This window comes from Scyliorhinus canicula, chromosome 17 (assembly GCF_902713615.1).
Source record: "Scyliorhinus canicula chromosome 17, sScyCan1.1, whole genome shotgun sequence".
In the NCBI taxonomy this organism is placed as follows: domain Eukaryota; kingdom Metazoa; phylum Chordata; class Chondrichthyes; order Carcharhiniformes; family Scyliorhinidae; genus Scyliorhinus; species Scyliorhinus canicula.
In genome coordinates, this window is record NC_052162.1 from 108,344,489 (window position 1) to 108,359,861 (window position 15,373).

The 15,373-nt window shown below is 40.5% G+C and overlaps 1 gene segment (V, D, J or C); it reads right to left on the bottom strand.

Moving 5' to 3' along the window:
• Positions 1-5,252: 5,252 nt before the first annotated feature.
• Positions 5,253-15,373, bottom strand: part of LOC119951509 — a 29,033-nt gene continuing 18,912 nt past the window's right edge. The window contains 3 exon segments of the C gene segment in view: positions 5,253-5,491; positions 10,990-11,343; positions 11,766-12,086. Coding sequence covers positions 5,253-5,491; positions 10,990-11,343; positions 11,766-12,086 — 914 coding nt within the window.

The window sequence follows — 15,373 nt, forward strand, 5'->3', positions numbered from 1 at the left end:
AGGGAGTGAAGGTTTATAGAGCCCGGAAATATGGATTGAGACAGATGCTCATTTTATTCATATCGGATGGTCAAAGAGGCTCCTCTTCCTACTTTCTCCGTTTCTATTGCATAATGAGAGTGAATGAATCTGATTCAGTGCGCAGGATAGTCGCTGAATTCAAGATCAAAGTCATTGCTATTCATCGTGGTGCAGGATTTATGGTGCTGATGAATGGGTTTTGAAAACTTAATGATTTTAGCGAAATTAATACGGAATAAAAAACATATCAAAATACATGCAATATTTAAAACAGAGGATATTTATTCAAACGAATGTGCAGTACAGCATGAAGCCTTATTAAAAATTAGATCTCTGCCTTTTCGCATACAGATATTGAGCTTAAATTTCAATTAGTAGAGACGAGCAAATGCATCATTCAATTATGAGTAGTGACGTTCCGCACTATTTGATGTCGGCTTTCCATTGTTTTGTGGTTCTTGGGAGACAGTAATTGGTTCATGTGTACATTTCTTCAGCAAAATGCCTCACAAAATAACATTTGAAGGCCTTGAGATCTCACAACAACAAATTTCCCTGGAGTTTTCAACCATCCATTGAAACAAAGAGCCAGATTTGTAACCTTGTGCTGGAGAGCTGATTCTCTGTTTGCACTGGTTTTCCGCAAATGTATCAGAACTAGATTGTTGTCCGATGTACATGAGAATTAGTCCCCATTATATTTGAGTGAGAGGGCATTTCGCTGTCGATCTCTGGGTGCTGCATATGAAGATATGTTGCATGTATTCGTGAATATTTCCTTGGTTCTGCATCTCGAACAAAATATTCACTAACATTGTGCTTCGAACGTGTTGTAAATCTTAGAATCTAAGGATTTACAGTGCTGAAGGAGGCCATTCGGCCCATCGAGTGTGCACCGGCCCTTGGAAAGAGAACCCTACTCAAGACCACGACTCCACCCTATTCTCCTAATCCCACTTAAACTTTTTGGCACTAAGGGCATTTTCGCATGGCCAATCCGCCGAACCTGCACATCTTTGGACTGTGGGAGGAAACCGAAGTACCCGGAGGAAACGCACGCAGACAGGGGAGAACTTGCAGACTCCATGGTTCTGCAGGAACATATTAGTCGAGGAATGTTTTGCTGTTTATAATTCTAAAAAGTAACTGGAGGAATCTTTATCCTTCGGCGGGTTTAGTTTAGAAAATGTTCTAACACTAACATTTTGCATTACATAACCGCCTCATTTTATCCACAGGAAATTCCTGGAACGTCTGTGCAGTTAACGAATCCATGATTAACGAGGAAATCAACACCAATAGCTTTGTGTCTACCCAAGGATATGGTAGGAACATTTATCCAGGTATTTTCTCATAGATATTATGATCACATATTTAACCAATGATCGACAGATTGAAAGCTCCTGATATTGTATGATACTGCTAACATGGCGACAATGAATGATTTTACTCCCTTTGTTTCAAGTGAGTTTGCTGGATTATCTAAGGTCACTGATTTCTTGCAGTTAACTGAAATCAGGGTTAAAACTGCCACTAAAAGAAGAAATAGTTCAAACATAATCTAACGGCAGGCAATAAGCTAGCAGTTCCCAAGCTTTGCTGAAACTTAATTAGAAAGGAAGATGAAGGTGTGCCATACTACAGCTGACAGCGGTGAGAGACATCGATGCAGGCAATCCAAGTCCATCAGTGATAAGAAGCAGGCGGAACTTCCCATACAAGTTTCAAATAGAAACTGAATGTAACCTGGCCTGGCGCTGACTACTGCACCTGAAGAAGAAAGAAACTAATTAACCTTTTGTATACAAAGGTAAGGCGCTTGATTTTTCAATACACTGAATCGGTAATAGAATATAACAGAAAACAAATTAATTTACGATTGTGATTAAACGTGAGGAAGTTTTCATACTTCGAAGTTATCCTACAGAAATTATTGATCATAGGACTGATATCCACATAGCCTCACTAAATTGATTGTTAGCTATCGTTATTTATACTACAGAATTATATAATATTCTGGAAAACGTGACGATGTACGAGAATTAACGCTGGACTATGGGAAATTTATTGTCTACTAGCTTTGCCAGTTTTACGGTGAAGTACCTCAATTTATTCCTTTCCAGGATTATGGCGTCGCTCGCTAGACGATTATTTATTGTACAATCCAAATTGCCCTTGTGAAGATGGTGTTACAGGGACATGCACAGTGCTATGGTGAAGGTAATCGCAGTATTTTACAGAGCGGCAGGGGAAGGCTGACACTGTAGTTCTCAGTTAGGATTCCGATTAATGTGGAGGTAAAGTTCAGGTGGTTGCGTTCCCATGCATCTCCTACACTTTCCCTTCAAGCTGGTGCAGTTCGGAACGTGGATGTGTCTGTCGAAGCAGCCTTGTTGAGTTGCCGCAGTGCCACTTGTAAATGGTCCACACCACACTCACTATGCGCCGGTGGCAGAAGAGTGTTTACGGTTGATATGTGGTGTCAATAAAGTCAATATGATGGGTAGTTTATTGTTTCAAATTCGCATGGTGAAATATGTACCATTTCAATGTCATTAACAGAAACCTAAGTTTTAAACAACACTGTGATATACATCAGCAACCTAATTGGGCATCAAGGTAGCATGGTGGTTAGCATAAATGCTTCACAGCTCCAGGGTCCCAGGTTCGATTCCCGGCTGGGTCACTGTCTGTGTGGAGTCTGCACGTCCTCCCCGTGCGTGCGTGGGTTTCAGGTGCTCCGGTTTCCTCCCACAGTCCAAAGATGTGCGGGTTAGGTGGATTGGCCATGCTAAATTGCCCGTAGTGTCCTAAAAAAGCAAGGTTAAGGGGGGGGGGGTTGTTGGGTTACGGGTATAGGGGGGATATGTCGGTTTGAGTAGGGTGATCATTGCTCGGCACAACATTGAGGGCCGAAGGGCCTGTTCTGTTCTGTACTGTTCTATGTTCTAATTGCGCTTAACGTTGGGTGGGGTTACTGGGTTATAGGGTGGAGGTGTGGGTTTGTGTAGGGTACTCTTTCCAAGAGCCCGTGCAAACTCGATGGACCGAATGGCCTCCTTCTGCACTGTACATTCTATGAATAGCTTAGCGTTCACTCCTACAGAAATTTGGAGAAAGGCAATTGGAAGACATATTCGAATAATCATTCGAGGGAGAGACAAAAACATAAATTTCAGCAGGAATACTGGTAGTTGCATGTCATGACAAGGTGAGAATGTAGATTTACAAAGTATAATTACAACACGTATTTTGAAGGGCAATTGAGCATTAATGGGAGAAGGAAACATACTGGAGCAGAAGTTGAATTCCATCCTTGCCTCTTTGAATAATATATTTGTGATTGTCTGTGTGCAGTTACATCGTTTGCTCTGCTGTTGCCTTTTGCATTGGCGGGGAAGACCAAACCTGTGCGCAATTGAGACGTAGAATGCAGAGGCGGACGTTCAGACAAGATTAGGTGGGGCGGAGAATAGAGAAGGGACAATATTGTATTCTTTGACGCTTATCAGCGAGTTCATTCTCAGCCACATTCACAGGGTTTCTGTAAATATAGGGCCTCCGACAATACATTTATGAGCCACAGATGTGGAGGACTGGAGAGTAAAAGTTTCAAGATTTCAAAAAAATACAAATTAAGTAGAACAGCAAATAATGCAGTTTGGGATAGAAACTAGAACTGGGACTTAGTTAAAAAGATTAGGCCAAATAGCGGAAAACAAATGTTCTTGTACAGGGATGTAGAACATAGTTATTTATCAACAATTGACCATCTGTCTAATGCGGAGCAGAAGAGATGTATTGGGCATGCAGATACAACCATCAGTAATATATTCTGCAGACATGACAACTAAATTAGCATGTCTGTGCAAAGTTGGCTTCGGCCTCAAGAGGAATGATAGGAAACAGCGGAGCTGAAGCGCGGCTGCACCAGCATTAAGACCCTTAAATTTCTTCAGAATATTATAGACGTTGGAGAGGTCGTTCATCAAGAATTCTGGAAAATAATGCCAAACTAATAGTATTGGAATTGTGGAGAGAGGTTGCTGATACGGCGTGTATTTAATTTATTGCAAACAATTAAGAGAAGACTATTTCGCTTTGTAAGTTCATTGGAAAAACTGATAAGGAGAAAAACTATGATGATGTAGTTGCGCAAGTGCACAATCAGGTCGATTTCAGTTAAGTTTCCAAAGACTGTTCGGGATAATGTCAGGAAACATGTATTCACCAAATACATCGGAAATTTAAAACTTCCTGTCTGAAACCTGTGCAGTGTTGAATCAATTATAAAACCCAAAGCTGAAATCTACATATTTCCATAAATAAGGTTATTCATTGAAATGTAAACATTTTTTCATATTTAGTTAAGATGCGGATCAGCTACTGTCTATCTGAGACTCATGTGTAACGACTTCACATGGAATTGGAACATTTACCTTTTCTTTCGTTACCTAACTATAAAATCTCTAAAGACATGCTTCACTGCGCCAGGATTATTTTTCCACCACAAGTACTAATTTGCAGATAAGTGCTATATTTTCCCTGCATTTTTATGTATAATGGTCTCCACTGTCAAACGTGTTATCATCTTCACTTCAGAATGACCATTCATTATTAGAACTGATACTGGCCCTGACTGTTCTAAGTCGCCGTGATGGTGTCCCCTCTTTAGGATTTATCTTTCTGATATTGTGTATTTTTCCATCTTTAAGAAACTTTACATTTGATAGATCTATTTCAGCAACAGACCTATCTCCCAGTGTTGTGTTATCATTTTTTTCGTCATCCCTTCTTAACAATCCAAATCCGATCATTGCGTAATCAATTATGTTCCAATCCATTCACTGGCATCCATCTCCCATACTTCTTCCAACGCTTGCCCTATTAGTTCACGGTTCTCCATGTCAAACTGCAAACAATTTCTGTTTTCATATCGCTGATGCTTACTTTTCTGAGAACATGTGACGATTGCGAGCTCATTACCCACAAAGTAAATATTTCCCTCTTCCTGTGCTTCAAATCACCATAATCTACTTTCTATTCATGCTATTTTCTGATTGATTTATGCGATGTTCATTCCGGTCCAAAACCTTACTTCTGATAAATCATTATGTTCAAGAACTTTACTGTTCTACTGTATAGCTCAATCGATTACTTAGGATCAACTAATGCAGTTCAATCTTGTACTGTTGGTCCTGAACAATTATTTTTATTTTGGAATGTAACGGTCATAGTGGACCCTTATCTAAACCGAAGGCATAAGCAAAGTTTTCTAGTGAAATTGCATCATGTCGCAATGCTACTGATTTCGGTATTATCTTAAAGACGGTGACAAATGTGTTGTACGCCATACTGAGAAAAAAGAGAGTGGCGAAAGAGATCACTGTTAATGCAGTGTTGGCGTCTTCATCGCAATTTTCGAAACCTTCTTCTTCTACCTGGTAGACTTCATCATCTTCTTCCGTTTCTAAAATAAATGGATAGATATTATTTTAAAATATGCATGTTGAATATCCATAATAGATAGAAATACAATGCAATAATACGGGATGCAACACTCTCGAGGATGTCGGTGCATTAGAGGTTGAAGTGAACATAAAGAATGAGGAGATTGAGTGGGCAATTAAGCCCCGCAAGCCCCATGCACTAGAAAATACGGTCATGGTAGGTCTCCTCTCGTAATAAAATCCACTTTCATGCCTGTTTTCCATAGTCCTTCCACCCATCACTGATTCAAATTTTGTCGAACTCCTCCTTAAATGAACTCAATGTCTCGGCATCCACCGCACTCTGGGGCCGTTTATTCGACAGATTCAAGGCCTTTTGAGAGAACAAACGTATTCTTCTCTCTGTTTTAAATCAACTACCCTTTCGCCTAAAAAGAAATGACCTCTCGTTCAAGATTGACCAACAAGAGGAAGCATGCGAACTATGTCCCCTTTGTCAATACATTCTATCATTTTATATGCCTCAATTTGGTCTCTTCGATTTTTTCTAACACGAGAGAGTTTAACCCTAAATGCTCAATATATCTTCATAAGACAGACATCTCTGAAATCAATCTGGTAAACCACCTTTGAACTGCCGATAATTCAACTACATCCCTCATCAAATAAGGGTACCAAAACTGTACATAGAACTCCAGGTACGATCTCACCAATATCGTCTATACTTGCAGGAAGATTTCCCCGAAGAAATATGATGGCGTAGTTGGTAGTAGTTAGAGCATTGCCATAACAATGTGGGAAATACGTATTTTTTTCTGTTACGATGGGCATTGCTGTCAAGATTTTTGCTAAAGTTTCCAGTTGAAATCAAATCAGTCAAACAAACTTTGCTGGTGGAGAGCAATTCCATGCTTGTTTTACGTTACTGACATTTATCCAAATGGCTGTGAATTTCATTCTGGAATATTTTTAAAAAAATATTTGTCCCGCCAGCGAGGTTAAACGGACTGGCTTGCATTTGTCCAGTTCATCTTGAAACACTTTAATAAGCATGACATTTATGCAAACTGAATCTTTAATTGCGTCGAATCCTTTCTTTGGCAATGTGAATGCTGTATTTTAGGAAAAAGGGGATGCAAACGTGATTTCATGGAGGACCATTATGTCTGTCTCGTACTCGATTGGCCAGATACTCCTTTCATGGAAATAATTATCTCAGTAATCATAGAGACATCGAATCACTACAGTGGAAAAAGAGACCATTCGGCGCACCGAGTCTGCACCGACCCTCTGAAAGGGTACTCCACCTAGGGTCAAGCCCCTACCCGTTAATCCAGTAACCGGAGCTAACCCAACCTTTTGGACACCAAGGCGTAATTGATCGTGCTCAATCCGCCCAACCTGCACATCTTTGAACTGTCAAATATGTTTCAGAGTAACCATTGTGCGATATTTTGTGAAAATATTCAGATCCTTGGATTCCGTATGGCTGTGTTATTCTAGATTGAAGTGACAGATCATATTTTCACAACGGCATATGATTCGGGCGACCATCCCTCCCCGAAGTAAATCTTCTGCGGTGAATTCAGGAATTTCAGATGTACTGTTATAAAGGAGTTTGGTGCAGTAAATGTTACACGCCTGGGTTAATGACTGTGTGACTGCTAAAATCATATTTTAAAATATATCCTAGTTTGAAAGGCAAGTATATTTTTGGAGCCGGCTGCAATTAAACCATTGTAAAATGCTTGAGAACATGCAGTTTCAGCTTTATAAAATAATGTCGCTGCTAGATGGAGCAGAGGCACCAGGACTTTTGTAGAAAACAGTTCAGCTGCGAGCTGAATGAAGCTGTAACCAGAAGTTAAGCAGAATGCTCTCATTACAGTCCAGTTGAAATACATTAACCGTCTTTACAGCAGTGCAAACTTGTCTGAGAATATGGGGGAGCTGAAAGAAGCTTGGAAGCATCTTCTGAAGAAATACAGCTGGATTTCTTTCTGCATGGTTCTGCCAGGACTGGGGTCCAGTCGTTAAAACAGTGTCAAAATGTATTCCTTTCTGGTGTGCAGCACGGTGGCACAGTGGGTAGCATTGATATCTCACGGCGCCGAAGTCCCAGATTCGATCCCACCTTTGGGACACTGTCTGTGTGGAGTTTGCACATTCTCCCCATGTTTGCGTGGGTTTCGCCCCCACAGACCAAAGATGTGCGGAGTGGGTGGATTGGCCACGCTAAATTGTCCCTTAATTAGAAAAAGTGAATTGGGTACTCTTAATTTATTTTTTTTAAAACGTTATTTCTTTCTCTAAGAACTTCCTTGTAAAGCAAGCATTGATGAGTGCTAATAAACTTTGTCAGTAGATTTAGAGATTATATTTTTTTCTTGTCGTTTTAGTGGTAATACAGGTATGTGTGTTGCAGTTACTTTATTGAGTCGTGTTCAAGGGGCAATTTGCATTTATTTTCTGGTGTGAGGTCAAAGGCAGGTTAATATAGTGTTCGGAATAATGTATGTTTAATATTACTTATCCTTATTTCTTCGTGCAGTCACTCCTTCAGCGAGGTATTCTTTCCTCACAGTCTTATAAAATTTGTGTAAATTATTGCGGCTTCTAACCACTATTGGGTTATGGTATGGGATCGTAATATTTTTCAATGTGATAATTTCCGAAGGAGATATAAAAGTGAGGGAGCTAAAGGATTCGACATTTACTTCTAAAGTGGTCGTTGAAGCGATATTGTAGGAAACGTTTACAGAGCGCTAGATGTCCAGAATTGTGAAACGCAAGTTTCTGATGTTGTGGGGCTGGACCTGAAGGGGTTTCTGTGAATGAAGTCGGCATGCTTCACATATTGGTACATTGTAAAGCAGAAGTATCGTTTTTGTTTTGTTTTACGTACTCCTTGTATGCTGTATGGGCTAAAGATAAAATAGCGACTACAATGGCAGAGGAAGATGCACCGCTCACCACCTCAGTGAAATAACCTCCAGTAATAAGTGTCCAGGTCCAATAGAACTGTGGTTCCTTCAAACGCCGCGACAAAAGGGCATAGAAAAATCAGATACTGCAGGCTAACAGGATCTTCATTGATGCATCGATAGATGCGACATCCAGAGTCAATGAACAGCTTGTCGTACATACAGATACCTCCCGGACCACGATGAAACAGTAGTCCGTCCGCAATTACTGAGACACAGTGAAGGATGAAAAGATACCACATCACAAATAACACGTTATCGTCTACTCCTAGTCATAACCTCCAGCATGGATATATACCAGTTACAGAAAAGGGGTCATTCTCTGCTCCCAGATACACACTTCAGAATGGATCGATGCCAAATTAGAGAATTGATGATTCCCTCCTCACGGATGAAGCCTCCAGAATGTATTGATATCAAATTAAAAAGGGCAGATAATTTCTTATTCCAGCTGCAGCCGCAAGAATGAATAGACACCAAAATGCAAAGTACATTTGATTCTCGATTCACAAGCATGCGGCCCTATATGGACAGCAAATTGCAAAAAAAGCACGTTTTTCGCACTAACACCGAAGTAAACGACAATGAATAATTTCACTATTATTCTGTTCATAGATAGGCACTTCAGCCTACATATAGTCAACACATGCAATGAAACAGCGGTGCCAAGTGCTGTACACATAAAATAGCAGCACAATTTGTTTCAAAATGCGTGCGGTTGTTGTAGTGTTTGTCCAAAACTGATGAGGTGAGTATGTGTTCTCAGAACTACATACTGATGTGCTCTTCTCTGATACGAATTGTCAGATGAATGGTCCGATAAATCATTGATTTTTATGTCTTATGTCTCACACACAGTGAGGATAACGGGGGGAAACAGCTAAACACTCGGTTTGAAGTGTGAGCCCTACGGTACCAGAATCACGTTATTTTTGTTACTGCACAAGATAATTCCCTCCTTTTCAAATGTAGGTGGTTTTTGGATGGAGGCCTGGACAAGTACCTGCCGACAAACTCTTTGACATGTGGCATATGTTAAGACTTCATGTTGTGCGGCCGGAAAATTCCACCTGTCAGCACAAATAAGGAAGTGAGATGAAAATGCTGTACCACTATTTGCAGCAACTCTGGCTCCATTGGAATCGCTGCAGATTTGCATCCACAGGGAATAATATTGGTCTGTGAAGCTCAAATTCCCATGGGAAGATCTCGGTTGTCCTTTAAAAATCGACAAACACAAAATACCAGCATTTCAAGAGCGGAGAGTTTTCTGATGACTAAAATGCTGCAATAAGTCACAGTGATAATTAGGGACGAGGATATGGAACAATTTAGATACAGGAAAGAGCTTTCAAATTGAAGCATTGACGAATGCAGTTCTGTTTAATTAATCGAACACAGGAGTGACGGGAGAAATATAACTTTGTGAGAATCAGTATGCATCAAACATGTTACGCACCAAGTTAAACTTGCAGAGGACGGACGATGGTAGGAGGGTCAGGACGATGTAAGAATAATCAAGTCTACAGCAAATAAAGGAACGTAGAAGCATTTGATTAGCTAATGGGCTGAAAACGAAGAAGAGAGAAGTGATAGTGCAGAGCTGGAATTAGTCAGTCATGGTGACAGAGCGGATACGGAATTGTAAGCTCGGCTCAGGTTGAAGTAAGATTCCGAAATAGCAAACCCAGGTTACCCCTCTAATGTCGTCCAGAGATAAAGATTCAGTTGGGATCTGAGGCACGGGGTGTGTTGAAGAAGCTGAAAGCAATGGCGTTTTCCTTCTCCAATCTTCAATTGGAGAACATATGTGTTCACTCAATAATAGATTTCAGAGTCAGCTAGAGGATTGGGAAAGAGAGTACTGAGATTGAGGTGGCGGTCTTCTATGTAAATATAGAATATAATTTCTGATTTTTTTTCATAAGGGACCCCATATAGATGTGAAGTAGAAGTGGGAATAATGTCGTGCAGGGCTCTATTGGAAGCGCTGTTGGAGTGGAAAGAGACGTCATTGAAGAATTATTATTTTTAGCCATTGGTTCAGTGACAATGACTAATGACTAATGATAGCCACTCGGTGTGCTGAATGTTTGATACACGAAGTAATGGTATGCTGAGCTTTCACCTTTATTCGTTCCCTTTAGCAGCAGACACATTAGCCAAATGTCAACCACAGGAGCTCCAGAAACCCAGGATAACGTGTTGTGATATGCAGCTCCCCTAATGCGTGTGAAGATGTCGGCGAAGAAACGTCTTTGACTTGTGGAATGTCAGAATGTAAATATCACACACCTTTAAATGAAGTATTAACTCACTTCGCTCAGGCAACAAAACATAAAAACACAAATAGTAAACTGAAAATATTTTCATTCTCCTTTTATTATAATGTGCGATACCGCATTCAGAGTGAATCACAATTTTGTTTTCGTTCCATAGAGTCATTAAACCCTTCAAGGAATCAAACAAAAGTTGTTCAAAATACTCTGGCCCGATCAAGCTGAACAAGTCGATCGGAAATAATTTTAAAATACTGCATGTTATATACAGGATATATAACAATGTAGGTTTACCAAATGACTTATTAATACTTCTGATTAAATTTCTTTTGAGGGACGGGTGTCCCACTAAACAGGAGTAATTGTTGCCACTATTCCACTCGGCTGCAGTCACCCTCAATCTACTGGAAAGGGTTCCATTCCCCTTCCCACATTCCAGCTGACACGGGTAATCTGCATCCAAAAGGGTGTCATTGACCATCCAAGCGACGTAAATCTCAGTCGGATAAAAGCCGATGGCTAGACACACCATTGTAGCTGTCTTCTCAGTGTCAATCTCGTCCATTGATGGAGGAAGAACGTAGACTTTAGGAGGATGCATTTCACCAACTGTAAAGAGAATACCATTAGTTAAACTGAGTCTGTTATTTGTCCAGTGTTAACATCATATATTTCTAGGTCAGTAATAATGTGTTTTTGGAGACTGAGAGTTTTCTTCAAACTGCAAGATATTACACATAACCCTGCCTGTGCAGTCGTGTATATAATGTCATTTGTTTTGGGGATCAATTTTGTCTGATCTCCAATTGCAAAATGTTGAGACAATCACTTATTTAAAAGGCACTGACGCTGTTGCAATGCAACAGTTTGAAAGTACTTAGATATTTAACATTGGTCTTCGCCAGTTGGGAAAGGACGGAATCCCACGCGATAATGGAGTAATTTAATCTATACGTAATATAGAAATTGAATAAATATTTTAGGCGATTGGTCGTCGATTCAGTGTCTGAACGTGTATCATCTGTGCTTACCCTTTACTTTCCTGGCGGAGGTTTTCTCTGGTGTTGGTAATTCACTGTTTCCTACGACGCAGACATATTCCACCCCGCTGTCCCACTCCGCCGCGGTGGCTTTCAGTTTGCTCACGATGATGGATTTACTTCCAATCCACTCCGGATTTCGAGTCTCCACTCCTTCCGTTCTCGCAGTACCATTCACTTGCCAGGACACGCTGACATTTTCTAAATCGGTGTAAAGGATTTCACAAACCATAGTCGCTGTCTGCTGTGTCCAAATCTCTTCAAACGAAGGATTCAATATTTTTACCGAAATGTCCAGCTCATGACAATCACCTGGAAATAATAACAAATGGCTATTTGAAGCTGTCATGGTTAAGTGAAGAATACCAATAACTGCACCAAGCCCAAAGAGATGTGAAAAAAAATTACTTACTGTAATGTGGTCTGAGTTCGCACAGCTTATCTGTGCTTAGCCAAAAAATGCTATGCTCTCCTGGTCTCGATGCTTTCATTCCTATGGCTTCTATGGATTGCGTCCTCAGTAATCATTCCAGACATGTACTTCATTATTTAGGAATTGCTCTGGGTGATTTATAATGGAGAGTAATTGTCCCCGTGCTGTACATGCTCACTGTTCAGACTGACTATTGCGAGAATGACTGCCTCTTTGCCTGCCTGTGTCATTTTTCAATACTCTAACTATAAATGATTCTAAAAGTCTCCTCTGTAGCATTCAAAATTACGATCTGAATGAGTCTGCCAAAGAGGGGGAAGTTACCCGGTGCAGACTTGGATTTCGTAGCCTGATTTCAAGATTGATGTTTCTTCAAGGAAACTGAAAAAAACGACTAATTTCAGTAAAGTGAAAACAGTTTGAACGGCGTGTTGTCATGAACCACTGTTAAACACTATAAAGAAAGGAGAACTACATAATTACGAGCCTATACTTGGTCCGTTGGAACGCAATGTTGACATTGGTAAGAGATAAATGATCTTCTACCTAACCGTACTGGAGCAAAGTTAAGGGAAAAACGAGCAATGAGCAGGCAAGTAGAGAAACACAGAACATAGCAGCTATTCGACCCTTCGAACTACTGCACCATTCAAAATGGCCCTGGATAATTTTCTATCAAACCAGCGTATCTCAGCCCTCTTCCGAAATCCCTTGAGATATTTAGCGTCTAGAAATCTATCTATTTCCTGTTCAAATACATGACCTCTATAGCAGTTTGCGAAAGAGAATTCCATTGGTTCACCACCATATGAGTGAACACATTTCTCCCAATCTCAGTCGTCAATGGCCTCGGCAGTATCCTGAGTCTGTGGCCATTCGGTTTAGAACCCCGATCGGAGGAAACAACTTTTCCATATCAAGTTTGCCCAGCCTTGACAGAATGTTCCAAGTTTCAATGAGATCACCTCTTTCTTTTGAATTCCAATTAAAACAGGCGAAGTCAACTCACTCTCGGCTCATGCGAAACTCTTGCCAGGTCAAGAATCTCTGTTGAACATTGGCTGCACTCTCTGTGTGGCGAGTATATAATTTGTTAAATAAGGAGACGAACACTGGATACAATCCACCACATGTGGCCTCACCAAGGTCCTGTACAGCTGCAGTAAGGCCCCTTTACTCAATTCATCTTGCAATGAACGTCCACATAGCATCTGCCTTCTTAAAATGCATGCTGTTGACTGCATGCTTGTTTGCAGTATTTGGGATACAGGATCCCATTCAAGGCAGAAGTTCTCATCTATCGCTGTTGAAATAATAGTCTATCAAGTTATTTCTCCATCTGCAGTGGATCACTTCACATTTCTCCACGTTATACTACATTTCCAATGCATTTGTCCAATTACTCAAATTGACCAGATAAACTTGAAGCCTCTTCACATCCTCCTCACCGTTCACATTCCGACCAAGTTTTGTGTTGTCAGCAAACTTGGAAATATTAAATTTAGTTCGCTGATCCAATTCGTGGTTGTATATTGTGATTAGCTGGGACACAAGCTTTGATCTCCGTCAGACACTGTGTGTCATTTGGAAAAATACCCATTTATTCATACGCTCTGTGCCTGCCTGCTACGTATATGTCCATACATGCCAATATATTACTTACCAACCCACGCACTTGAATTTTGCACACGAACCTCCTAGTTGAGAATTTATAAAGCTCTTTCTGAAAATCCAAATATACCACATCCAGTCGTTCGCCCTTAAACTTTTTACATCCTCGAAAAGCGTCACTTGGTTTGTCAAATATGAAAATCCTTTAATAAATCAATGCTGACGTTATCCAATTCCATTGATGTTTTCTAGTTGCACTGGCTTTGCATCCGTTATGAAAGTAAAGCATGTCTTCAGTATGTTAACGTAAATATTCGCACTGCCAATAGGAGTCATTCCATTCATTCTCAACGACTTAAAGACTAATTAAATTAATTTTGCTTGTCGTTGTTCCCTCTAAAGCGTAATGTCATATAGTGAAAATTAGATTAACGACTTTTAAAATATTCGAAAATGCCATGTGAAAATGAAATGAAAATCGCTTATTATCACAAGTACGCTTCAAATGAAAAGCCCCTATTCGCCACATTCCGACGCCTGTTCGGGGAGGTTGGTACAGGAATTGAACTGAGTGGTGGACTGTCTTGGTCTGCTTTGAAAGCCAGCGATTAAGCCCTGTGCTAAACCAGCCCCATGTATCCTTAAATCTGAGTGCCATTAGAATGGACGAAAGTAGCACAGCGGTTAGCACTATGGATTCACAGCGGCAGGGTCCCAGGTTCGGCTATGTCACTGTCTTGTGGAGTCTGCACGTTCTCCCCGTATCTGTCTAGGCTTCCTCCGATGCTCCGGTTTCCTCCCACTAGTCGCAAAAGATGTGCTGTTAGATAGTTTGGGCGTTCTAAATTCTCTCTCTGTGTGCCCGAACAAGCAACAGAATATGGCCACGAGGGGCTTTTCCCAGTAACTTCATTCAAATGTAAGACTACTTGTGACAATAAAGTTATTATTATTATTATTAAATGTCAATTGCACACGTCGGCTCGTTTGGTAAGTAGCCATATTGCTAAATTTGTCAATTTCTCTCAAGTAATGTCAATGCTTCAAGGAGGAATGTTGCCGAAACTGTTGCTCGTATTGAGTGAAATAATTGTTCCTCCTTCCAAACTCTGATGAACATTTGTTTCTCCATTTGCATTCCTTTTTTGACCGAATCATTTCATTTCCTTCTCCAGTGGTAGATCTGAAGCTGCTCTTGTCAACTGGCAGAGCTGATTTTATATCTTCCATTGCACCTCCTCTCACACTAGTAGATGTGAACATGTTTCTTTCGACAGGCAGACTGCTTCCATCTCTGCCATCTCTGCCGTTACCTTTTCTTTCAAACTGAGTGCTGTGAATATGTAATTGTGCACTTCCAGCTCAAAATCACCGAGAGATCAGCAAGGAGGGGACAATACGTCGATGTGAACAGACCACTTCAAACTAAAAGGTATTTAACAAAACTCACATATTCATAACGTACTTGTTTCAGTAAAGTACAATATTCGGAGATCGGCAAGCAATGGGATTGTGACATGACTGATTAAAACAAATTAGAGCATCTCAAGGTTGA